The sequence below is a fragment of the Giraffa tippelskirchi genome, chromosome 11 (genome assembly GCF_054371585.1).
Source record: "Giraffa tippelskirchi isolate mGirTip1 chromosome 11, T2T-mGirTip1v1.2.pri, whole genome shotgun sequence".
Lineage (NCBI taxonomy): Eukaryota > Metazoa > Chordata > Mammalia > Artiodactyla > Giraffidae > Giraffa > Giraffa tippelskirchi.
In genome coordinates, this window is record NC_137285.1 from 19,186,152 (window position 1) to 19,211,938 (window position 25,787).

The 25,787-nt window shown below is 41.4% G+C and overlaps 1 protein-coding gene across 12 annotated transcripts in view; it reads right to left on the reverse strand.

Annotated features, from left to right (window-relative positions):
* CLIP1 (CAP-Gly domain containing linker protein 1) overlaps positions 1-25,787 on the reverse strand; it is a 118,104-nt gene that overhangs the window by 7,681 nt on the left and 84,636 nt on the right. For all 12 annotated transcript variants that reach the window (XR_014068526.1, XR_014068527.1, XM_081540147.1 and 9 more), the window contains 3 exons: positions 24,492-24,598; positions 19,208-19,328; positions 4,627-4,679 (listed from right to left, as the gene is read on the reverse strand). Coding sequence is in view for 10 of the 12 variants with exons in the window: in XM_081540147.1 (XP_081396273.1) it covers positions 4,627-4,679; positions 19,208-19,328; positions 24,492-24,598 (281 nt within the window). In the remaining 2 variants the exon portion in view is untranslated. The remainder of the gene's footprint in view (positions 1-4,626; positions 4,680-19,207; positions 19,329-24,491; positions 24,599-25,787) is intronic.

The following is a 25,787-nucleotide window of genomic DNA, read 5'->3' on the forward strand; positions in this document are numbered from 1 at the left end:
CAAAAAAAAACCCCAAAGATTTAAATGAAGGAATGTGGAATGTATAGGCATCTTTTTCTATCTGGAAAGTAAATATCTGTTTTTATCTGAAGATTCAATAAATCTTCTGCTTCTTATGTTTCTATTACAGGATGTTTGGTAGTTCATTCTATTGTAAAATCTACTTCAATTCCTTGCTATATACAGCACATTAGGTAAGGTGTAATAAGGCCACTAAAGCAAGAGCTTGTATTTCCATGATTTGGCCATTTTTACTTTCTGCTTCTTTGTAAAATAATAAAGGAATTATTTCAAAGCAAACAATTTCAAGAGATTCACTTGTAAATTCAACTCAAATTTGAACAACGTGATTTTAAATATTTTTACTGAGAAATACCAGGATTGGGGGATTAGCAGATTTATATTCTATCATCAGGACTCTAGTTTGTCAAGATCGCACTGGTTCTTTGTGTTAGCGAGGATAAGGACGCCATCAGCTGGCAGAAGAAAAAGGCACAGGTGTCTTTGCTTATCCCCACATACATATGGCCTCTAAGCGAGGCTGCCTTCTAAGAAGACAGCAAACATATTTCTTGGACAAAAATCATCAAAAGGTGGGTGGTTAAGAAAGGGATCTGACTTGTGATTTGTATACCAAATTCTGAAGGGACAAATAGACCTTGGCAGCTCCTCTTGGTGACAGGTCTTCAATGTCAGCATCTTAGGCAATTCCTGAGCCCAAATCCCACTGTGCAAACCAAGATGGTCTAAACTAAACCAGTTCTGCCAACATTACTGACACATCACATTGACAAGAGGGCCTGTGTTACTTTAAAGCCACTCTGGCTCGAGTGACTTGGCCTTACTAAAAATATCAAGGAGGGAAGATAAACATAACATGAAAGAAGGGCTTCAGGGGCCAGAAATCTTTCCCCCAAGAGAACGTATAACCCAGATTCTTTCCTTACTACTTACGTAAGAAATAAATTCCGGTAATAAAGGAAATACCTTAAAGTGTTATGGGGCAAGCTTTAAAAACCCAAGATAACAAGAACCAAATATTAGGAACGTGAAGAGAACTGCAAATACAGCAAGGAGAACTAAATTTGCACTGAAGTTCTGTGCTGTATATAGACATATAAAAAAGATATGTGAGTGTGTGTGTGTGTGTGTGTGTGTGTGTATACTGCTGAGGATATTTTTCAAAACAAAAGCAAGACACAGAGGGACAAAGGCAGCCAAAAAATATATACGACAACTTGGTTTACTAAAAAATATATGAAATTTATTTATTATAACGTGGATAGACTTTCTTTAGTCTTACCATCAAAGACACACAGATAGAGCAAAGGAAGCAAGTGTAGGAAAGGGAAAAGAGAGGGGGTGAGATGAGCATTGATAAGTAGCGCAAGCTCGAGACAGTCAGACACTTAGCCACCCACAGTGAGCTGAGTGAGCTGGAGGGGCGGTGACCGCTTCAGAACCGGCAGGCAGGACCGCCCACCAGTGTTCCTTCCTGATGGGAATCCTGCGGGGTCACCTGCAGAATTAATCCTGACTCTATAGTCCCCATCTAAGATTTTGGCTCTGGGGTCCCTTCTCTGATATCAAAAAGCCTACAGAAGGGAGGGAAGCCAAACAGGTTCCCGAATCAGCTGTAGGCTTTCTGGCCAGAGGAACATGTTTCTCTCCTGTCAATTACAGCAAGTCGAGGTTAGCTCTGCTCCATTTACTGGATGCCTTGGAAACTGCTTTGAAAGAGGTCTGCCTAACTCGGAGTCCGGTTTTCCTAAGAAATGATTACATTTTCAGGCTAAGGGAAAAACTTTCACTGCATGTTGCCTGCGATTCAACGTTAGATAACAAAAAAACCAGAGCAAATACAAGAAGGGGATACTAATGTCTTAATGATAAGTATTTAGTTTCACCGCAAGTCAGGAGTAAGTACTGCACTTTAAAATAATGAACAATATAGTCTGAATGAAGCAATTATATTCTATCTTGGCTATGTATGTTGACTAAGATCTCAGTTCTTGCTTGAACAACCACATTTCCAGTATCTTTTGTGGTTTTTAAGTAATTTACAGACTTTTTTTCAAGGTTTTTTTTTTCTTTTGATGTGGACCATATTTAAAGTCTTTATTGAGCTTTCTACAATATTGCTTTTTTTTTTTTTAACGTTTTCGTTTTTTGACCACAAGGCATATGAGTGGGATCTTCGCTCTCCAACCAGGGACAGAACCCCTACCCTCTGCACTGGAAGACGAAGACCTAACCACGGGACTGCCAGAGAAGTCACTCCAGACTTTTAAATTAAGGAAGTATCCAATTCTTCTTAGTACTCTATGCTACATGTACTTAACTATTACACACCTAGATCTACATACAAATCCTTTACAAAACTGACTTTCAGAATGCATTCATGGTCCCCCCAAATTAGCTAAAATATATTTGCATCCAGACTTCTCAAATAGACCTAACTTTCCATAAGGGTTAATTAACAATTTGAACCCCTCCCCTACCACAGTTATAAATATAAGAAACTATGTTTAAAATTTTTTCATTCCCAGAAAAAATTATCTTTATCTGTGTTTTTCAATTAAAAGAATAATTTTCAAGAGACATTCTCTTAAACATACCCAGGACCTAACACAAGAGCAGGATGAAATAAGGAAAGAGGGACAGACAAGTATCCAAATTTGTTCTAGCTTTTAAAGCCAGGGAAAAAAGTCACATGTCTAATCACAGTTGGAGAGGCATGTAATTTAGTCAAAGTCACAAGGAAAGGACTAACAAAGCTTTACTCATCTTTCTTTTTAAAAAATATTAAAAAGTAAAAGTAAACAAACATTAAATGTACAATGAGAAAAGACCCTGGGTAAAAAGATCTGAAGTCCTGGGCCTTGTGCCTGCATCTGAGTTCTTAGCTAAGTTGCCCAAGTTTGGGGGTTTGTATTTCATCATTTTTAAATGCAAGCCCCAATACAAATTTCAATGGTTAGTTTAGAGATATGAGAAATCTGCAAATTACAAGTGCTACATAAATGCAAAGGGATTAATTACATCAGTACTCACATCTGCTGATTTTTATACATTCCCTTACCAGAATGCCTCAGGACTAAGGGATTAATTACATCAGTGCTCACATCTGCTGATTTTTATACATCCCTTACCAGAATGCCTCAGGAGTAAGTGCTAGTATGTTTTCACATACCCTTGATAACTGCATATACTGGGTTCTTTTTAAAGAAACAAAGCCTTTTTTCTTGTAAAATTAAATATCCCAAGGCTCCCATGGGCAGAGCTGTGCTTGTACCCAGGCCCCAGGGTAAGGCATAGCAGGCCAGTCACCACAGCTCAGGAGGGGCACTTGGTGAACACCTGGCTGGACCAGGGGTGTGGTGGTTGTGAAACACATATGCAGTCTGATGTGAAACTTTAAAGAAGAAAGAGTTTAAAGACGTCTTAAAAAAAAGAAAAGAGGAAGGCACCCCTGGACTGAGGCCTAATTTCCTTTAGAATGTAGCTTATGCAACCCGAATATCTTTGTGGGCTAAATAAGGCCCTAGACTCTGCAGCAACTGCCGTGCTGGCAGGAGGGATACTGTCAGTGTAAACCCTTGTGTCAGTGGTCAGGAAGGGAAACTTCCTCTGCCCTGACAATTGACAATAAGGTGCTCTGCAAGACTGTGAAGGAATTTTTCTTCCCTATTTTATTTTCTTATGTTTTGTTAATTGAGGTATACAGGAATTCTTTTCAAAAAACTTATTTATTTATTTTTGGCCATGCTGCACAAGCGCCATGTGGAATTTGAACTCGTGCCTCCTGCAGTGGAAGCAAGGAGTCTTAATCACTGTACTGTCAGGGAAGCCCCAGGAATTTTTGATTGTACTATTTCTAAAGGTTTATTTTTCTTTTTGCATTTAATAAGACAGAAAAGCACATCACTATTGTGATGTACTCTACAGCAAACCACTGTACAGGCTGTGGGTCTTAGCAACAGTGCACGCTAAACCTGCTTGGCATGCAGAGTAAAGCAGAGAGTTTCTCTAGACACAAACTGCACATTTTAAAAGAGCAGACAGAGACCATCAGAAAGCATAAGCATCAGGCTTCTAAATGATTATACCTGGGGGCCCATTTATCCTTACTCAAAAGTTTTAGAAGCTTCCATTTGAATAGCATTTGATTATCATCAAATAATAACAAATAATAAAGCTCTTTTTCAGAAAATATATAGAAATGTTTAAAATGGTGGTTCCCATTATTGTGAAAAATTAAACTTTTTATATAACTGAAATCAGTATTTATATGCAGATCAATTACTCTAGGTAAAATGGCAGTATTTTTAGTTACTGAAACTAGGAGATACAGCAGTATGTAATATGAGACAATCTGACTTTAGGATACTTTTGAATAAATGCAACTGAACATGACTTAAAAATCAAAAATCTTCTGTTAGTAATTCATACTGAAACTTTGCAAATTTGTCAGTTGTGAGTACCAAACTATCACAATGCAATTTTCTGAGTATAAGAAGGTTGTATGTTTTCTACAAGTCACTTCACACAGCATGTTCTGACATTTTCCTTATTAAACACACACACACACACACACAAACAATATACACAAAAAGAGAAGCCTACCTCTTTTTCATTTCTAACAACTGATTATTGAGCACAGATCTCTCTTCTTCCAGCTGGAAAAAAATACACACAAAAAAAAGTTCAGTTCATGACAAGCTGATTTCTCATCCTGCAGGTCACATTCCCACGCTCCAGTGCAGCTAAAGTAACTGGCTTTCCCGAGAGGCAGTGAGAAAAGACCAAGTGTACATCACCATATGGATTGAACCCGTCCCCTCTGCATTCGAAGGGTGGAGTCTCAACCACTAGACCACGAGGGAAGTCCCACAGTTACTAATTTACAAATCACTTATGACCTGAATGACTCCTCTTCCTCAGGGACCTGAGAGTTAAAGTATTAAACAACACCATGTATGTGCCATATCTTAAACATTCAATAAATGTTTCCTTCACTTGTTAGATGCATGAGGGAAAGCTTCACTATTAGCATTCTGGTTCCTTTCCTGAAATAATAGAAGGCAAATGTCACTAACTTGGGTAGGGCTAGGAACCGGTAATTTATTCTACAAGGGCCTCATCTTAGGCCTATTACATTCCACACATTTCTTTCTCATCTATAAAATAAAGTTACAAAAGAATTTCCAGTGGCCCATTAGTTCTAACATTCTGTTCTTCTATGAAGGATGAAAAAACAAAAGATTCAGCTAGTCAACCTTGTGAGAGAAGACACGCCTCTGCTCCCAAACTGCACCACACAGAGTTTAGCCAAATACAGTCACACTGTTAATAACACAAAAAGGTAAAAAAACTCTTACAGTTAAAAAAATTATTTTTTGGCTGTATTCAGTCTTACTTGTGGCCATGGGCTTAGATGCCCAGCAGCATGTGGAATCTTCCCAGATCAAAACCCAGGTCCCCTGCATTGCAGGGCAGACTCTTTACCACTGGGTCACCAAGGAAGTCCAATTTTTTTGTTTTTTAATCAAAGGATAACAGCAAAGACTCTGTAATGGTTTCCATTTATTTAAGAATTCATGGGTCCTAGAATTTAAGAGTCTAGGTTCCTAGAATTTAAGCTGCTACTCACAGTAAGTAGTTGTGGTCTTATTTCTGATTACGTGTCAGTTATGTATGTGCTTTGCTATAAAGGTCTTTATACTTTAAAAATTCTTAGATATAAACATGTATGTTTTGAACATGAGTCCATCAAGAAATCTACAGAGGTTAACATACAGGTTTTTTTTTCCCACTATAGACATTCCTTTCCTAGTCCATTAAGATAAACCCTTCTGCTGCATGAGTAATTCACTTCATGGAAATATTTAGAAATTTTTAAGGAGTAAAAGGAAGGAAAAAGAGTGGGAGGCAAACTTTAAAAAATGAAATAAGCGGGAGAAGAACATCTGGAGAGTGGGATATGGAGACGAGAGGGGCTCTCATTCTCTCTGAGTCCTTTTATGTGGTTTGTATTTATTTTTTAAACAAGGAAGCTTGTTTTGTAGTTATAAAAACTGAAAAGAAAAAAATTAACAAGACTGAGAAATGACTACAAGGCAGATACAAATACATAAGTGACACGGCAGGTAATTCACAGCAGAGAAAATACAAGCAATCAATAAACACTTGGAAAATCATTCAACACTGCAAAGAACAAGTATGCAGAGCTTCTCCCCGTTTCTGGGAGGATGACGTTCTTGTGCCTGAATTTCCATGGAACCGAAATTTAGGGTACTTATTGTACTGACTCTTGTATTTATTTTTTGGCTGCGCTGGGTCATCATTGCCGTGTGGGCTTTCTCTAGTTGTGGCAGGTTGGATGGCATTACTGACTCAATGGCCATGAATTTGAGCAAACTCCAGGAGATAGTGAAGGACAGTGCTGGAGAAGACTCTTGAGAGTCCCTTGGACAGCAAGGAGATTAACCTAGTCAATCCTAAAGAAAATCGCAACAATTCCTATTGCAACTCTTTGTTGCGATATGTGAGTTTCTCACTGCAGTGGCTTCTCTATGCTCAGAGGACGGGCTCTAGGGCTCGTGGGCTCAGTAGTTGTGGTATACAGGCTTAGTTGCTCCTCGGCATGTGAGATCTTCCCAGACCAGGGATCGAACCCCTGCATTAGTAGGGGAATTCTTAACCACTGGATCACCAGGGAAGTCCTGTATTGATTCTTCATTGGAAACAGTGGTTTTTTTTTTTTTTTACTTCTTCTGGTCCAGGATTGAATCCAGGATAACAAGTTTCATTTAGTAGTCATATTTCTTTAGTCCAGCTGGTTCCTAATTCTTTCCTTGTCTTTTGTGACTTTGACTTTGGCGTTTTTTTTGGCTGCACCACACAGCTTGCAGGATTTTAGTTCCCCAACCAGGGAATGAACCGGGTTGACAACACAAATGATCTTCTTGGCCAACCCAACAGAGAGGCAAAACTATAGCACCATAGAAGAGAGAAATGGTGTTTAGGAACTGGGAAGTGATTGACTATAAGAAGAGTATGAGAGAACTTCTTGGGGCGAAGAAAATCTTGATTGTAAGGGTATATTATATGACTGTATATATATATGTCAAAACTCACTGAACCATGTATCTATGAAAGGTGAATTTTGTGTATATTTTACCTTAATAAATATAACTTTGGGGGGGAGGCAAACCTAGACAGTATATTAAAAATCAGAGATATCACTTTGCCAAAAAAGGTCCATATAGTCAAAGCTATGGTTTTTCCAGCAGTCATGTATGGATGTGAGAGTTGGACCATAAAGAAGGCTGAGCCTGAAGAATTGATGCTTTCGAAATGTGGTGCTGAAGAAGACTGTTGAGAGTCCCTTGGACTGCAAGGAGATCAAACCAGTCAATCCTAAAGGAAATCAACCCTGAATATTCATCAGTGGGAATGCTGCTGAAGCTCCAATACTTTGGCTACCTGATGCAAAGAGCTGACTCATTTGAAAAGACCCTGATGCTGGGAAAGACTGAGGGCGGGAGGAGAAGGGGGCAACAGAGCATGAGATGACTGGATGGCATCACTGGCTCAATGACCATGAATTTGAGCAAACTCCAGGAGATAAAGGACAGGGAAACCTGGTGTGCCATGGGGTCACAAAGAGTAGGACACGAGTTAGCGACTGAACAACAACAGGCAAATTTGAGTAATATATACAATACAGGTTTTGTAAAAAACAAAAACTATTATTATATATATAAACAGTGTTACACAAATGAAGAGCACTATGGAAAGAAACACTCAACCATTTATAATGTTGTCTTGGTGAAACAACAATAGGAGGAATGATAACTTTGAAATGGTATGTATTTGTATTGATTCATGTTACAAACATATATTAGTTCAGTTGCTCAATAGAGCCCAGCTCTTTGCGACCCCATGGGACTGTAGCCCACCAGGCCTCCCTGTCCATCACCAACTCCTGGAGCTTGCTCAAACTCATGTCCAATTATTTCTAATTTTAAAATAACATTACAATTTAAAAGAAATGAATAATTTTATTTTTAGAGGTATTAAGTTATTCACAGATAAAATGATAGTATGCCTAGGATTTACTCCAAATTAATCCCTGAAAGAGTAGAAGGTCAATGAAAGTAAAATTGAAACAAGAGTGACCCGCAGGGACTTCCTGGCGGTCCGTTGGTTAAGACTTCACCTTCCAATGTAGGGGGCAGGGGTTGGATCCCTGGTCAGGGAATTAAGATCCCACATGCCTCGAGACCCCAAAACCAAAACCAAAACATAAAACAGATGCAATATTGTAACAAAGATTCAATAAAGATTTTTAAATTTTTTTAAAATTTAAAAATCATAAAAAAAAACTTTACCAAAAAAAGGAATGACCAAGAGCTGAATGCCTTTGGAGTTGGATAACTGGGAATATCGCTGAACTTGTTTGTAATAAAAGGTTGAATAAAAGGGAGGGTTATTTTACAGAAAACTATTAAGAATACAACGTTGCAGGGAAAATAGTATACAAATGATTGGAGGGAACAATGGACTAGAAAACCTCAAAGAGCTCATCTGTCCACAAAACTGTTCTATAATGTGATAAACACAGGTGGGTATTTGTTTTAAATGTATCATTTAAGAAAAAAACTAGCTTGTGTGAAGTTAAGGATGTGCTGAAGTTCAGAATCAAGACACACACTTCTGCTTCTGCAGGTCCAGTCAAACTACTTTGTAATTTGTATTATATGTAATTATTCTTTTCTTTTGAATTTCATTTCAAAATGTGTATTTTCTGATTAGTATCATGAGCTCTAAAACAAAGGATCAATATTTGAAATTCTCCCAAATAATAAATTTTCAGGATTAAAAAAAAACCCAAAAACCCAAAAACCTACTTGAATAAAAATTTTCCTGGAGGGACTTCCCTGGCAGTTCAGTGGCTAAAACTCTGGGATCCCAATACAGGGGCCAGGGTTCAATCCATGGTCAGGGAACTAGATCCCACATGCTGCAACTAAGAGTTTGCATTCCGTAACTAAAGATTCTGCATGCTGCAACTAAGACCCAGTGTAGCCAAATAAATAAACAAATGTTTTTTAAAAACCTTCAAGGAGGAGGACCAATGTTCTGTTTTGTTACTGGCAGGCACACAGTAGGCATTCAATAACTTCCCAGGTGGCGCAGTTGCTAAAGAATCCGTCTCCAATCCAGGAGAGGTGGGTTAGATTCCTGGGTTGGGAAGATTCCCCAGAGAAGCAAAGGACAACCTACACCAGTACTCCTGCCTGAAGAGGTCCATAGACAGAGGGGCCTGGAGGGCCGCAGTCCATGGGGTCACAAAGGCCGGACACGACTGAGCACACGCGCACGGGCACACGGCAGGCACTCGATCACTACGTGGCACGTGAACGACTGTGTCAGATGGTCAGTGAGCTGGCACTGTCCTCGGGTGTGAGTGGCAGCGGCACTGAGGAGCCTAGGTCCTCCCAGAAAGAACTCTGCTCAGCTAGTCCAAGGGAGCCAGGGCTCAGCGGCTGCTTTTGTCACTGACTTCCCCAGGGAAGTGGTTCATTTGTGGGCGACTTCAGCCTCTTCTCTAAGCTAGTGTTCTGAGGTCTAAAATAGCGGCTCTACCTTGACAGCACAAGACATGGCCCCAGCCCCAGTGTCTGAAGATTTCTAGTCTCGCCTCCCACACAGACAGACTCCTGCTCTCAGAAGTGGGGAAGGTAATGGGGGGGCGGGGGGAAGAAAGACGAGGGTTTGGCAATTTCTGTGGAACAGCCCTTTCAGAGAAGAAACAATTAACATTAGCTGTCTTCCCTCACACACACACACTTCTCTTTGTATACAGAGCAAGAAGGACAGAGAGGGGAGAAAAAACCAAATTTAGGAGAAAAAAGCAAATTTAACTTTATATAAATTTAACAGAAGAAAGAAAAAAGCAAAGTAAATATAAAAAATGGTTGAGGGCAGGAAAACATCCTTTTTAAAAAAAAAAAATCTTTTGGCTGTGACACATGGCATGTGGGGATCCTAGTTCCCAGACCAGGGATCGAACCCCACCTTCTGCACTGGGAGCTTGGAGTCTTTTAACCGCTGGACCACCATGGAAGTCCTAGAAAAATGTTCTTTACCACAAAGACATATTCTTTTCTAAGAACTCCCAATACATTTACACTATACATTTATTTTGTAAAGTTTTAAAGTAGAATATATTTTTTAAAAAACCTAAAATGTTAATATCATTTTCTTACATATAAGCAAATATTTTAAATAATATCAAACATCATCCTGATGTAAAAGATGAGGAAGTTTGCATACTTCCGCTTGCTTTCAACTCTATCACCTCAAATTTTGTTAGTCATATTCTCTGTATGTTTTTCTTATTTCTCCTTTGTCTTTTTTTTTTTTTGTCTTCCAAATATTTTGAAGTTACCTCCACTAAATGATCAAAACTGACATCACCAATAATGGGATAAAGCAATAATGGATATCACTTATGCTATTTTTCTGCTAAAAATGAGTGATCCAAATATCATGAGGAAACACTTGAGAAAACAAAAATGAAAGATTTTATATGTACAGGCCTATTTTTTTTTTTTAAGTCATAAAAGACAAAGGCAGAGAACCATTCCAGATAAAGATGACTGAAGAGACCTGAGTCAACTGGATCCTGAATCAGGTAGAAGAAAAAACCCACAAAAACTATAAAGGACACCACCAACAACTGCCTAAGCAGGAATAGGGCCTGTACATTAGATAATAGTGTTCCACTTCCTGAATTTGACAATTGCACTGTGGTTAGGTAAAAACAATTCCTTAGCCTATATGAGTATTCTGTGTTTTATTTTTACAACTTTCCACAAAGCATGAAATGATTTCCAAATAAAAAGTTGAAATCACAACTCTTCCTCATCTGTAGTTCCCTAAACTGTCAGCTTAGCTATTTACCTGGATTTAGTACTCACCTCCAGTCCCTTTGCCCAGCTTCCCTCGATCTAGTAAGTCTTTGGTTTTTTTCCTTTAATGTTTTGGCGGCATGACATGTGGGATCTTAGGTTCCCCAACCAGGGATTGAACCTGCATCCCCTGCATTGGAAAGTAGGTTAACCAGTGGACCACCTGGGAAGTCCCAAGTCCTGTATTTTGCGTCATGTCTTGCTTGGCTAAATTTTATCAGCAAGTAGCTACTTTCCAGAAGGACTCACAGATGCTGCAGCTTCCAAGTTCTTTCATGTTTGGAAACATCTGTCTTCTTACCTGAATAATAACTGCCTGGAGATGATGCTTGCGATCATATTTTCTATCCCTTAGAACTTGGGAAACAATGCACTACACTGTTTTTCTTTTTTTCTGGCATTGAATGCAGCTGCAGTCGGCTGTTTTTTCTCCTTTTTATAAGGAGTCTGCTTTTTCTGCCTAGGGACCTGAAGAATTCTCTGTATATTTTCAGAAACATCTGTTAGGTCCCTGTCTATTTCTGACATATTTAGCAGTTCTGATACTGTATGGCTTTGGTCCTCAGTTTGTTCCTTAACTCTTCCTTATCTCTGCTCAGCTTGTATTATTTCATCATCATCTCTTTAAACAGTTGTTTTATTTACATCACTAAAGTTTTTTTTTTTAATATTTATTTATTTGGCTGTGCCAGATCTTAGTTGAAGCATGCAGGGTCTTTAGTTGTGGCATGCGAATACTTAGTTGTTGCATGGGGGAATCTGGTTCCCTGACCAGGGATCAAATCCTGGCCCCCTGCATTGGGAGTGCCTGGTTTTAGCCACTGGACCATCAATGAAGTCCCTACATCATTTAAATTTTTATGTAACACACAGCAATATTTTACTCTGGGTAATGCTTTCTCATGGCCTGAATTCCTCACTACTCTTTGGATTCCTAGTTTCCTTTCTTTACTTTTTCCCTCTTTTGGTATAGTATGCATTCAGTTGCTCATCCTACCACGGGCAGCTCTACTTGAACCTTCTATTTGCTCACATGTAATGTCAATGAATTGTCCTTTATGTCCTTCCTACTTTATCTGAGCCCTTTCATCTTCATGTCCAAGCTACAACAGAAAATTGGGTGCTGTGGTCTACACTTTCTATAGTCAGAGGGCCTGGGGCAAGGATGGGGAGAGCGCAATTCAGGTGATGCATCGAGTCTGCTAGAGGTCTCTCTCTGAGCTTTCTCCTCTAGATCCTGCATCTCACCCACTGTGTCAGGATAGAGGTAATTCTATTACCTGGCAGGTATTACAAGTTGGAAGGACTGATGCTGAAGCTGAAGCTCCAATACTTTGGCCACCTGACGTGAAGAGCCGACTCATTGGAAAAGACCCTGATGCTGGGAAAGATTGAGGGCAGGAGGAGAAGAGGGGGATAGAGGATGAGATGGTTGGATGACATCATTGCCTCAATGGACATGAGTTTGAGCAAGCTCTGGGAGAGGACAGGGAAGCCTGGCGGGCTGCAGTCCAAGGGGTTGCAAAGAGTCGGGCACAACTGAGCGACTGAACAACAGCATCATAAGTTGGCTCTTTCAACATCTACTCTCATCTCCTCTGTTTCCTTCCCTTTCTGCAGGAATCCAGACTCATCTCTGCAACTGGTGACACTATTACAGAGATCTGGAGTATTCTCTCCAAATGAAGAGATAAATGCCATGAAGAAGGGCCCTCTGCTTGTCCTTCCCCCTGCTTCCTTCCAGAAAGTTCTGCAATGTCTGCATGTTTAAGTCATTGGGAAAAAAAAAGACTCACTGAGATTGAGAGGATGAAAACTACACGCTTAAGGACAGCAGCAGAGCTGAGAGGGAGGGTAGGCTTCCCTGAGGAAGATCTGGAGTGGCTGGACCCACTGGGACTACCTACCTGTGCATTTATCATCATTTGAAGGGGAAAAAAAAAAACACCCATTCCCACCCAATCCTTATTTACTTAAGCCATTCTGTTGGCTGGACTAGGTATGGAAAATGACAACTAGCACTTTCTTCCAGGTCTGGTAGAATCCTGAGTGGTAGCAGAGGTCTCTTTAGCCTCAAAGAGCTTTCCTTGGCTGCCTACTCACTCCCTTCAGTCTAATTTTCTCCAAGCTGGGGGTGAGGGGAGTTAGAGTGAAATTCTGGGAATTCTGCTATCTGTTTTCCTTTCTCTTACCACTATGAACACAGAGTCAGGCCACAATTTTGTTTCTTTCCCTGACTGTCAATTTTGGTGTTTACAACAGGAAACTGGTTGGCTTTGCTGGATTTTCCTGGAACTCTTGTTATTTATTTTTTTATTATTTTAAAAAATTATTTAATTTGTTTATTTACTTATGGCTGAGCTGGGTCTTTGTTGCTGCGAGTGGGCTTTCTCTGGTTGTGGAGCATGGGCTCTAGGCACTCGCGGGCTTAGTCAGCCTGTCGCATGTGGGATCAAACCCATGTCCCTTGTATTGGCAAGTGGCTTCTTAACTAGGGAAGCCCCTGGAGCCCTTTTTAGTAGTTGAAAAAGTGTGTGTCTTTCATTAGGTATTGAGGGAGAGAGATTCTGTGATCAACCTTCACTAACCCGTACTTGCCCATGAGCACCCCTACTTCAGCCTAGATTAAAATTTGATGGCCAATGATCACTACTTTTCCAAAATGAAACATGACAAGCTAAAAATAGTGCTTCCTTTCTAAACATTCAGGTCTGGGAATGCAGGCTTATGTAAAAGGCAGGTAATTATTCATGGATCAATTGAGATGATAACCCCAAGTCTTTTGTTTACTGCATCTGTTATATCCTCTGTGAGGAAGAACTGTTGATGAAACACCATTACTGAGTCATCTAATATCTGTCCAGTTTCCATAAGCCAACTGTGACCTCATTTTGCGAATAACCAGGGGGAAAAAATCAGCACTGTTCCCATAGTGACAGTTCAGTGTCTCTGCAGCCCTCCCGGGGGAGAAAACAAGGGCAGTTTGGGAATGATAAATCAGACATTCCGAAACTGACTCCCTAAGGTGACTGCCTCTATAGAAGAACTCACATCACTCGCATTATTTTCAGTATTTTCTCTATGAAAAGAAATAATGCACTGCATGGTTTTCTTAATCCTGAAACCACGTGACCCTGCCTGAATTCACCGTACAAATCTACCATCCACACAGGGTGCATAGCCTGCTTATGTTGTGGTTGGATTTTGGCAACCATCAACTCTCTGCAACAAAGTCAGGAGACTGGAAGTGAGTGGACTCATGTGAGAAAAGTGGAAGGGGCAAGTCTCACAGTCTCTGCATCTTATTCTGCAAAACAGGACCGAAGGGCCTGGCTGAAAAGGAGGAACTTATTTCATCACCCGTTCACTCCTTCATCCACTCAACCTGCATGTCTTGCTGTAGGAGTCCTACTGTCTCAGCGCTGGGTGGGGAGAGGGCCTGAGTTCCGAGTGTCACACACAGAGAGCCAAGAAGGAGACTGTGACCTAAACTAGGGAAGGCAGCGGCCACCTGGAGAGGAGAGGTGACGACCAACAGTGAGGCCAACTGTACCGAGTGGGGGACAAGGAAGAGGACGTGGAAAAGCAGACACACAAATAGCAAGTGATGTGGTGTGGTGGGAGATGCAAGAGAAACATGAGCAAACGGTGTGGAGGAAGCTGAAGGAGGAGAGTCAGAACGTCCACAGAGGGTGGAAGGAGCCATCCGAGTGTGCAGACACCACAGGGAAGCCATCGTTCACGCCAGAGTGCACTGGGAACGGCAGGAAGCAGACTGGAGGGGGCGGGGAAAAAGAGGGGGAGGTGAGAAATAGGGCAGAAAACAGACTATTCAAAGTTTGGAAGTAAAGATGAGGAGAAGACAGGGCTGCGAGTGTCAACAGTGTGGCTAGGCTGAGCACTGCTTTTAGGAAAACGAAGAGGCTTTCCCAACCTGCAGAAGCCCCGAAGGGGCGACGAGAGGTAGCAGCTCCTGTCACGGATGGAGACTTCAGGAGGGATGCGAGGCAGTCTGTACGGAGAAGGAGCCTAAGACACCTGAAGCAGACAAACAAATGCAGTCTATCCCTTAAGTAAAATACAACTCGGCCACGAAAAGAAATGAAGTTCTGACACAGGCTACAGCATGGATGCGCCTCAACGCTATGCTCAGTGAAAGAAGCCAGATGCAAATGGACACGTACTGTCTATTGCCACTTATGTGAACTGTCCAGAAGAAGCAAATGCATAGGGATTAAAAATGGATTAGTGGTTGGCAGGGCTGGGAGGATGGAGGAATGGTGAATGGCTGCTTACGTGGAGTTTTCTTTGGAGGGGGGGAAGTCATGAAGATGTTCTAGATAGAGGTGATGGTCACACAGCGCTGTGAATGAGCTAAGTGCAACTGAGTTGCACACTGTAAACTGGTTAAAACAGTACATTTATGCAGTGTGTATTTGAATACACGCACACACCCAAAACCCGAAGCAGCATGAAACCAGTCGGCCATCAGGCGGGAACCAATGTGACAGCAAACCGTCCACAGCCATTATAATGACAATCCTCAAAACCATCCGTCATAAGAAAGGATAAATTACGTTACCTAGTCGGCTGAGTCATATGCAAAACAATAGCAATTCCATATGTTCAATCTAACATAGCCTCTTTGAAAAGAGGAGGCGCTCTGTAACATTTTATAAGGATTTCTGTCACAGGTGATGCCAGCTAACACCAACACTTCCGCCTCTCACAACCCTAACTGATCTTGGCTATCACTCTCCTCCTCTCTTAAAATGAAAATCCTGCTTGGGAAAGGAGACTTAGAGACCCATTTTTCACTGGAAGGGACAATGTCTGATGGAGCAGACCACACAGAATGCGCACATGTGGGTTCTGCTTCTAGCCTGGTCAGCTGGGTTCTCAAGGGCTACAAGCCAGAGCAGGTGAGCCCGCCAACTGTTCCAACACTTCTTCCGGCGGGGGGGACGTGGCGCCCACGTGTCAATAAGGCAGATGTGGGTTCTAATGAAGCACAGAGTGGATCATGTCTCTACCTTCCATCAGCCCGTCCTGGTCTCTGTTAGCCCTCGTCATTTCAGAGCTTCCTACATCAGCTTTTAAGACGATAAAAGGACAGGACGTTCTACAAAACCACTGTCACAGGGAGGCAGGGATTCCTTTATTCCAACAAATCATCTTATTCCAAATAACACACAGGAAATGAAACAGTTCTCTTCACGAAGGGCTTCTTGAGGAAATCAAAACCCTTGGCCAATATTCCCAGCGAGAGCCTTAAGATGCAGAATGCATTCTGGGATCCCTTGGGTTTTCTAAGGAAAATAAGTATTTGAGGCAGAAAAAAAAAAGCAATGGTAGGATTGAAAGCGCATTTTTATAGTACTGCTTGACCCCACCTACTCCATTCCTAGCTCAGAGGGTTTTTCTTTTTTCCTTTTAATCTTAACACTTAATGATGAAGTATGCAGAAATAAGTTTTATTCTTAGCAAAGGAGAGTAGCAGGCCAACAGATTTATGAGTTAGTCACTCATGAGTTCTGATCTTGGCTCCTCTGCTGCCTGGCTGTGTGTCCTTGGTGAATTGCTTCATGTTTGAGCCTCAGCTTCCTTCCTGCAATGTAACCTCACTATTGCAGGTATGATGATTCTATGAAACAGTGGCAGAGCAATCTGCTCAGAGACTGAAACACAGTCAGCGAATTGGGGTACGCCACTGAGCAAAGGGAACAGGAAGGAAATCAGGTCCAGGTCAGTGTTTATCGGTCCCACATTCAGTCTTCACTGTCTGCACTTTAGCATGAAACGCTGGATATTCCTACAGTACTACAATTAAAATTCCTTTAAAAAAAAATTTATTTGGCTGCGCTAGGTCTCAGTTGCAGCATGCAGGATCTAGTTCCCTGACCAGGGATCGAACCCAGGCCCCCTGCATTGGGAGCATGGAATCTTAACCACTGACCACCAGGGAAGTCCCCCACTGCCTCAGCCCTTTTTCTGAAGTAGGGTTTCTGCCCAACTTTGTAGTCTATTTCTGAAAAAAGCTGATCAATAGTTTGGCTCAACTATAGCAAGCAACAAAGTGGAAATTTGTGATTTTACACAAGTAGGCAGCTTGTGTAGACTGCTGGAGTCTAGATCGCTGGACTCTTGGAGATTATACAGTAAGAGTGATAAGAGACGATGAATGAATCAATCTTCTTTGGCCTAAGATTGTTTCTAAGTTATTTTCAATGAGGAGATTCTCTCCACTCTTTTGGGATGTACGCACGTCAAGTGAAGCGTTATCTGCAGTCTTGCTCAGTGGTTCACCATGACGTCTCTCACGTCACAGCCTATCATGGTTTGGTTCCCAGCCACCTGCTTCTCTCTCCAGAGTAAAACACAAAGGACAAAACCACCCCGTTTAAACGGAAGTCATTGCCCCGGTTGCTTCTTGCAGGTGCTGTTTCCTAATACTCTTCAAAGTCTCCAAGTTTCAAATTTTTAGTCACAAAACCTTTTCAAAAGGAAGGTAAATTTGAATCCCAAGGCAAAAGAGGAAGAGCTGGTGGATGCAGAGAAGCCCTGAAAACCTCTGCATGAGGAACCATGAGGCGTCACTCTTAAGTCTTGCCGGTTCTGAGTGACAGACGTGAGAAATGTAATCAACGGTCCAGTCAAGGTCACAACATAAGACGAGAAGCTGACCTCTGTGTGTCCCTCCCACTGGTGGGATCCACGCTCTCCGCCAAAGATGTTCCGTGAGATGAGATAAAAGGAGACAGACAGACTCAGCACTTGGCTGAGATCCTTCCCTTGTAAGTCCTTACAGACACGCTGATGTCAGAGGTGCCCAGTGTTTCACATGCTGGTTTGAGCCAGGAAGAAAAGAACCTCGTCTGGTCCAAGGGCTTCTGTTTTTTATGAACCCTGCTCTCTCACATACTGACCAAAGCAGAGTGCAGTGACCCCGTTTAAGTCAACCCACTCTGATTCTTTCCCTGACCCAAATCAGAATCGGACACGTGTCTCCGACACTATCAGCGAATGAGGGTGAGCACGTGACTACCTTCTGGTGCTTCCGTTTCCTCCTTAATACATGGCAGTGATGACAGTGCCAGCTCATGGGAACTACTGGGAAGACAGGGAGGACAGCTGTCAGGTATTTGTGCCTGTCCCACAGGAAAGTAAGAGCCACTGAGTGTGAGCTATGATCACCAAGAGCGTCACTTGTCATCCCAGAGTCTGGAGAGATGGGCCATTTCTCCTAAGAAGGAGGGTCATTGTGGAGAGCTCTAATGACTTTCAAATCTGAAATCAACTCTCCAAAGAGTGCTTTCACCACAAACGATGCCACATCAATGGACAGTCAGTACAAATTACTCCAGAATACTCCATCCAAATGAGAATTAATGTTTGCAAAGTATGCTTGGGGGAAAAAAATTTCCCCTTGACATGCAAACCAAAGAATAATGACCATGTGGTAAAATTCTCTTTAAAATGTCATTTTTTTGAGCTTCTGCTCTGAGGTCAGATGTGGCTAACAGTCTAGCATTTTGATTCAAGAATTTAAAAAAAAAAGAATATGGCATTCTTTAAAATCAGTTTTGCTTCACTGTTTAATGAACTTGTCAGAAACCTTTATAATTTAAATAGGGAAACAAGTGGGTTGTGGTCAGCTTCTAGTTCATTCCAGGTATAACACATATTTCATAAACCAATGCATCAGTGCACAGGTATACACAGTTCCCTTAGGAGCTGTTTAAACATTGTTTTTTACTTTAAAGAAAAGCAGAGTTCTATTTAAAAACAGCTTCCAACCTTCACACCAAATCTGTATTCTTGGAACCTTCTTCTTAAAATCAATTTTGATGAAAGAAAAAAAAAAAATCTTAGAGAAAAAAACCAAAACTGAAACCAAGGCAGGAGGGAAAAGACACTGTCCCTTTCCATTTAAATGCATTTTTGCCATAAGATCATCTGATAAAAATCTTATTTTCTCCTTGCTTGCAAGTTCCTGGTGGTTTTTTTTTTTTTTAAAGGACCTGTCAACTCACTCCTACCCAAGTGCTACAGCAGCATGCTTGAAAATTAGGGGACATAAAACACAGGTGACTTGAGATCCCACTGGAATGACCCAACCACATCAAGCACAGTCTCCGAGGAGCCTCCGCAAGCCCTGCCCAAGGCAGCAGCGGATGCTGGCCTGGCAGGGCCAGAGGTGCCCACCCCGACGGACACCCACTGACCTTTTGGTGACTGGTGACTTCGTCCCTGCTCCTCCCCAGCTCCTCGTTAAGTTTCACGTTCTCTTCTTGCAGCGCTGAGAGCTGCTGGGACTTCTGAGCTGCTGCCTGCTTTAGGGTTTCTCTGCAAGGACAGCGAGTGTGGGGTTACCATAGAAACAAGACAGGCAAGGAAACTGTGGGAGACGACCAGCTCCACAGCACTGGGGAAAATATATCTGGGTCACGTGCCTGATAGGATCTGTAATAACAGGAGGCAGTATTGTCTACCTGCAGGAGGGGCAAATGGCTTTAACCTCTCAGGGGGAGGACTGCTGCCCGCAATTATTACTTTTTTTTTTTTTCCAAACCTAATCAACACTACATCTACTCTCTCACCACCCACACTCACCCCACTTCTAAATACTCCCCACACAAAAAAGTAATGTTACTCTCTAAAATAAATGACAGATGAAATGGCCAGTATTCCCTTTGTTTCCATTAGAAAATTAAATTCACTACATTGATAGAGATTTCCATTGCTGCCACAGCATTCTGCTCTAACTGTACAAATCTGTAATCTTTTTTATTTTTGGAAGAAATGTAAAGCTGATAGTTCCATTTGCTAGTATTTGTCAGAATCAAGTGTTGCCGTGAATCTGGGTATATTTTCAGGACAACTAAAGGTGAAATGCCTAAAGGAAATGCAGTTTTCTAATTACAGAACAAGTGTTTAATTTTGATTGTATTCTTTCCATACTGTTGACTTGTAATTAAAAGAAGCAAATGAAAACAGAGCTTGCTGACCATACATATCATGAATATCAGCATATAAAATGTGAGCAGGGTAAATGTATGTGTTAAACATCTTCTGATTATTAAGCTTGACTGCAAATATACATCCCAAATTATCCTTTACATGTGGATATTCAAAATAGTTTATTGGATTGTTGGATTTTAGTTTTAAACCATAGAAGGTGGTTTTGATGCAATTATGAATTTTAAGTCTGGGCTGGCCACACTCCATTTAGTGAGCTGTCATACGTGGCTGAATTCTGAATCAAGTCATCTGGGTATGATTCCATCTGCTGATGCATGAACACGTCTATTTTTAACCTCAATTGTCTAATGGGTGGCAGTACTTGGTACCTGCAGTTTTCTTGATTTTTAATTCTCCATGCACCTATAACATACCTATGGGGCTGACCTTGTGAAGATACAGGGGAATATGTCTACACGAAAATTCTCTTAGCACATTAAATTTGGCATTTTACAGAGATGTTTATTTAGCAAGTGAAGAAAAACTAAGAAGGAATTTTAGACTCAAAAGCTGGGAGACTTGATTTCAATTATGGATCAACAAAACACACACACACACACACACACACACACACACACTACAAGTAAAGTTCATCTTCTGGCTAAAGGCCATCAGCTCTTGATAAATTAGAGGATTTTACTTATGATGAAATCATCATAAGCCAAACCTTTTATTCCCAAGTGGTCACAACCTTCATTAGGGGCTATTTGGTCTCAGCACTTGTGTGGCCTGTCAGTGCTAAGTTCCTGATACTATTCTTTCTCTCTTACAGGTTTTCATCCTTTAAAAAATTTTAAAACCTTGGTTTCCATTAAGAGCCCCCAGTAAGGAAAATTAAAACAAGGAGTCAGGAAATAACAAGATGCCCTAAGATTTATACAAATGATATATGTTCAATGTTTTAAAATCTACAGTATGATTTCATTTACATTTTCTCATTTAATCCTCAAAGCCCAAGGAGGCTCATGTTATTATTTATATTTTAAAGATGACAAAATTGAAGCTCAGAGGAGTGAAAAGATTTGCCCCACGTAAGTTGTAGAATCAAGAGAACTAGAGGTAAAACTGGCAGACAGACCTCAGTTGTGATCTGAATATAGAAAAACTTTTCAACTTTTCTTTAGACCAGAGGAGATATGTACATTTCATAGATGGAGGAGGCTCCAACAGCCCAACTCCTGGACATACTCTAAGGATACCTACAAATGTATTTCTCACAATTTTATAAGCTGCTTTTTTCCCTTAAACAACGATATCTTGCAAAACAAAAGAAGACTCACAGTTTTAAAACTGAGACACAAAATAAACTTTTGATATTGACTTACAAACATTCTACTGAGGAATCTATCATACATTTAATAATTACCATGCTAAACATATTCTAGTTTTTTAAAATATTTATTTATTTATTTGGTTACACCAGGTCTTAGTTGTGGCATGTGGGATTTAGTTCCTTGACTAGGAATCGAACCTGGGCCCCATGCATTGAGGGCCTAGTCTTAGCCATTGGACCACCAGGGAAGTCCTAGTATATTCTAGTTTTGCTACTGAGCCAGGTGAGTAGTTAAAGGCAAAAATTAGATGGCTTACATCGTTCTCCCTCAGAGCCAAAAATTACACACCAGAGATACACAATTTTGTTCTCTTTCCAACTAAAAATAGGACCTGGCTAGCCAAAATCAAGAGTTTTCCTAAAACCAGTTTAGGAAATGGCACAGAGGAAAAGGAATGTTTAGTTGCAAGGGCTGAGTTTCCAGGGCGAAGGGCAAGATTCTTATAGCTGGTTCCCATTAGAACTCCTGGGTTTGCAGAGGTGTCCCTTTTCCTCCAGAACTCCAGTCCTGGCAGGTAATGAGAAACACCTGAAAAGCTCCAGCGGCCATGAAGTTCCCAGGTATGTGGTAAACCACAAAACACAAGGAGCTGCTCCTTCTCTAGCTCAGAGCACAGTAAAATGACTGCTGGTCTCTTTTTGAGCGGCACTGTTCTCATGACACAGTACATTTATATCAGCTGGTCCCTGAAATGTGGCCAAGTCTCAGGCAGGGAACAATGAGTCACTGGGGGTGTGTTTGGGGGGGCGCTTTCAACCCACTCCTCACACCTCCCTCCCGCGGCTTCTCACGAACGTCACTGCTGTGTCTCCCGCTGCCCCTGTGTCCTGCTCTGAGTCCTGCCATGCTGTGCCAAGCTACTGACACGAGGCAAGGTTCTTGTAGCCCTGGTGAGCCAGGAAAAAGGGCAGACTATCAGTAGCAGCCCCTCCTCGCCTGAACTTCTCCCCTCAGGGAGGAGAGACATGAGAACCTGGCCCCTGGGAGGAAGGCAGGCCCAGGTGAGGTGCGTGGCAGTGTGGCTCATGGGCTTTTGCTCCCTTGGGCCTATGGGTGCGAGGCTCAGCTTTTGTTATTCAATGGGGTCTTTCAGAGAAGGGCACACAGAGTGAGCTTCTCTCTCGGCAGAAGTGAGACCACCCCGTGCTGACTAGGGGTGGGAGACAGGACAGAAAGACTTGAGTGAGGACGGGGACACACAAACTCTAGACCAGCGTGATGACCCTTATGAGAGACTCTCGCATGGTGCTGCAGGACAGGGGAATTTTATCTGACTCCCCGGGGCTCTCTGTGATACGTCCGCTCTGGCCCTGCCCCTCCATTACCTAGTACGGCCCAGGGAGCTCAGAGATGGGATTATGGCAGAGGGAGGTTGGTGAGGGAATCTTCTCCTGACGCTCAGATCCTCCCTCACCAGCTGCCTGTATGACACAAATGAACTGAAGTCAATGTAGTGCTCCAGACCCTCAGGCCGGCAGAGCTACTGTGTCACGGGGTGGGGGGAGATCCTTAATGGTAGCTGAACCTCCCCTCTCTAAAACAGCTTTGAATTTGTTTTCCCCATCATAGAAAAAGCAACAGTTGTTTCTGTGTGTGCGGTTTGGCCTTGGCAGACCAGGAGAGTCAAGCCTCTCTTGGTGGCCACCACCACAACTCTACACATACACACAGGTGTAAATGGAACCATTGGGAGCTGTTTAAATACCGTCTAGAGAAATATCACTAAAACTAAGACTGACGAAAGGATCCATCATCAGTGTTGTGAGCTGTCCAGAGGAGACCTCTTCTAGGAGGATTTTAAGAACTTGCAGAAGAACTAGAGATAATATACTAATTTAACCCAAGCTTGATCAACAAATAGTACTGAGGATGGCAACTTGGAAAGAGGAGTTTGGAACTGATGCTTTTGTTTCTGTTTGAATCTCATCTATTTGTTTGATCAGAACTGGAAATAAATAATACAAACCCTTGAAGGGCAGAGTCCACATACAATTCATTTTTGGATCCTTCCTAGCTCAACTGTACCTAGCAGAAGGGGCTTACTCAAATGTTCACCAGATTAATTGGCTTTAAATGTTCGGTTCACACAGTTGATACAGAGTAGTTCTCAGAACAGATAAGCAAAATGAAATCTACTCTGTAACTATCACAGCGTCAGATAAATAACCATCTGCAGCGGTTGTAAGAACCAAACTCGAAAGGCGGTATTGACAAAGGAAACATGGGCAGCCTGTCTGCCTAAAATATAGGTAGCAGACTGATGAGTAAACTTGGATTAGAAAGAGGCTTTCAAAGTTCTGCTCATTTAATGTCCACACCAGAAGATTAGATTACTCTTAAAATCAAGACTATCTGATAATCTTCAAAGTGCATGCTTTCCCCCACTCCCTATTGAAAGAGTTTTAAGGACTTAATTAATAGAGGGTCTGATGTTTCCTAATGTTGAGATTAGCTACCACATAAGCATACTATTTTTTTAATGTTATTATTGGGGTATAGTTGTTTTATAATGTTGTATTAGTTTCTGCTGTACAACAACGTGAATCATATATGTATGATTTATACATATATCCCTTCCTTTTGAGCCTCCCTCCCACCCCACCCCCACACCACCCCTCTGGGTCATCACAGAGCACCAAGCTGAGCTCCCTGTACTATACAGCAGCTTCCCACTAGCTATCTGTTTTACACATGGTAGTGTATATAAGTCAGTCCCAATCTCCCAATTTGTCCCACGCTCCCCTTCCCTCTGTGTCCATGTGTCCATTCTATCTCTATTCCTGCCCTTGCAAATAGGTTCATCTACTGTTTTTCTGGATTCCGCATATATATAAGCATACTACTTGAAAAAGCTCTAATTCCCCTTGTATTTGCAAAAGGTTTTATCAAGTCACATTTGAATTACAAGTGTTGTAACTTACCAGCTAGCACACATTTCACTTTGATCCTGTAACTAAGCTATAGTTCCAACTTCACAGTGGTTATAGGGGTGAATTCTCAAGGTTTGCAATGGCATTTAGCCGGGGCAGGACGGAGACTATTACTTTTGACTTTATATACACTTGTCAAGTACTCGAAAACAGTAATTAGCACTGTTTCTACTTTTGCAATTTTAAATAAGTTCCATAATTTCTTTCGTAAGAGGTAAACTTACATTTCTTTCTTGAATTCTTCTATTTTTCGGTTCTCTACTGTCAGAAGCTCTTTTGATTTGTTCAGCTCTTCCACGTTTTTCAAGTTGTTTTCTTTAAGTGTATCCAACTTAAAGATCAAGAGAAAAAAACTTGATGAAATCATTTCATTTTCCAGTCACACGAGTGGATAGACAAATCATTCATGAAAATGTGCATTAGACAGATAGGTGAAATTAAAATCCTTTGCAAAAAACCAAAAAGATCACCTGGGTGAAGATATTATAAATGATCAAGTCTGTTATAAACTGCAACCTCCCCCATAGGTTAAGTTAGACATTCCCTGTCTAACACCTGGCCAAAATGTCAAACTATATTGCAACATAAAGCAAAAGGTCTCTTTCACTTTTATACAATTCCCAAAATTTATCATTGAGCTTGCTATTCATGTATGATGCATCTTAAAACATTCATTAGAAAATAAAAACATTAGAAATAAATTACAAAGGCATGACATCAAGGATTAATTCTTTGTAATGAAAACACCTTTCTTCCTGCAAGACTAGTAATTTAGGATATGATATTTTTCAATGTCAGTGCCAAATTTAAATTTATATAGTCCTCATTATAAAAATTACTGGGATATTTGTAGATGGGAAAGATTTAATTATTCACCTGAACTTCAGTCTGAAAAGGGAAAGGCCACATAGCGAGACTGAAAAGCACTCACTCACATTCAGTCCCATCACCTGCCAACGTGGGACGTGGCCAGCCTACAGCCTGGCCTCTGGTGGGAAAAGCAGACATGTTACTGGAATTAGTGGGGACGTGACCAACCTCCGGCTCTGGCAGGTGGCTGGAGTTCTAGGTACACAGACCCCAAGGCCGGGGAGCTTGTCATGGGTGACCCATCACACAATGTGTGCTCCTGGTATCATGCTGGCTTTCCAGGACTCATATAGTTATCTCCTTCAGCCAGAGGTCGTTCTGTCCTACCACATGCTACCAGTCAGGAGCCCTGAAAGTCAGGAGCCCTGGAAAGTGTCCTGCAAGTTTTAACACCACCATCTTCTTTTTAACGCTCCCTAACATTCCAGATTCAAGGAATGTTCAATGGGACCAGAAAATGATTCATCCAGTCTGTATTCTGGCTGTAACGAGACACCAAGGAGTAAGTTATAGAAACACAGGATTCTCCCTGAATCTACCTTCAAAGGTTAGGGACATTCCTTAAAGTCTTCTTATTTACTTTAGCTTCCAATTGATTACCGTCTATGATTTTTAATGCGTTTATGTTTTCAGCTTAAGTCTTGTCTTCT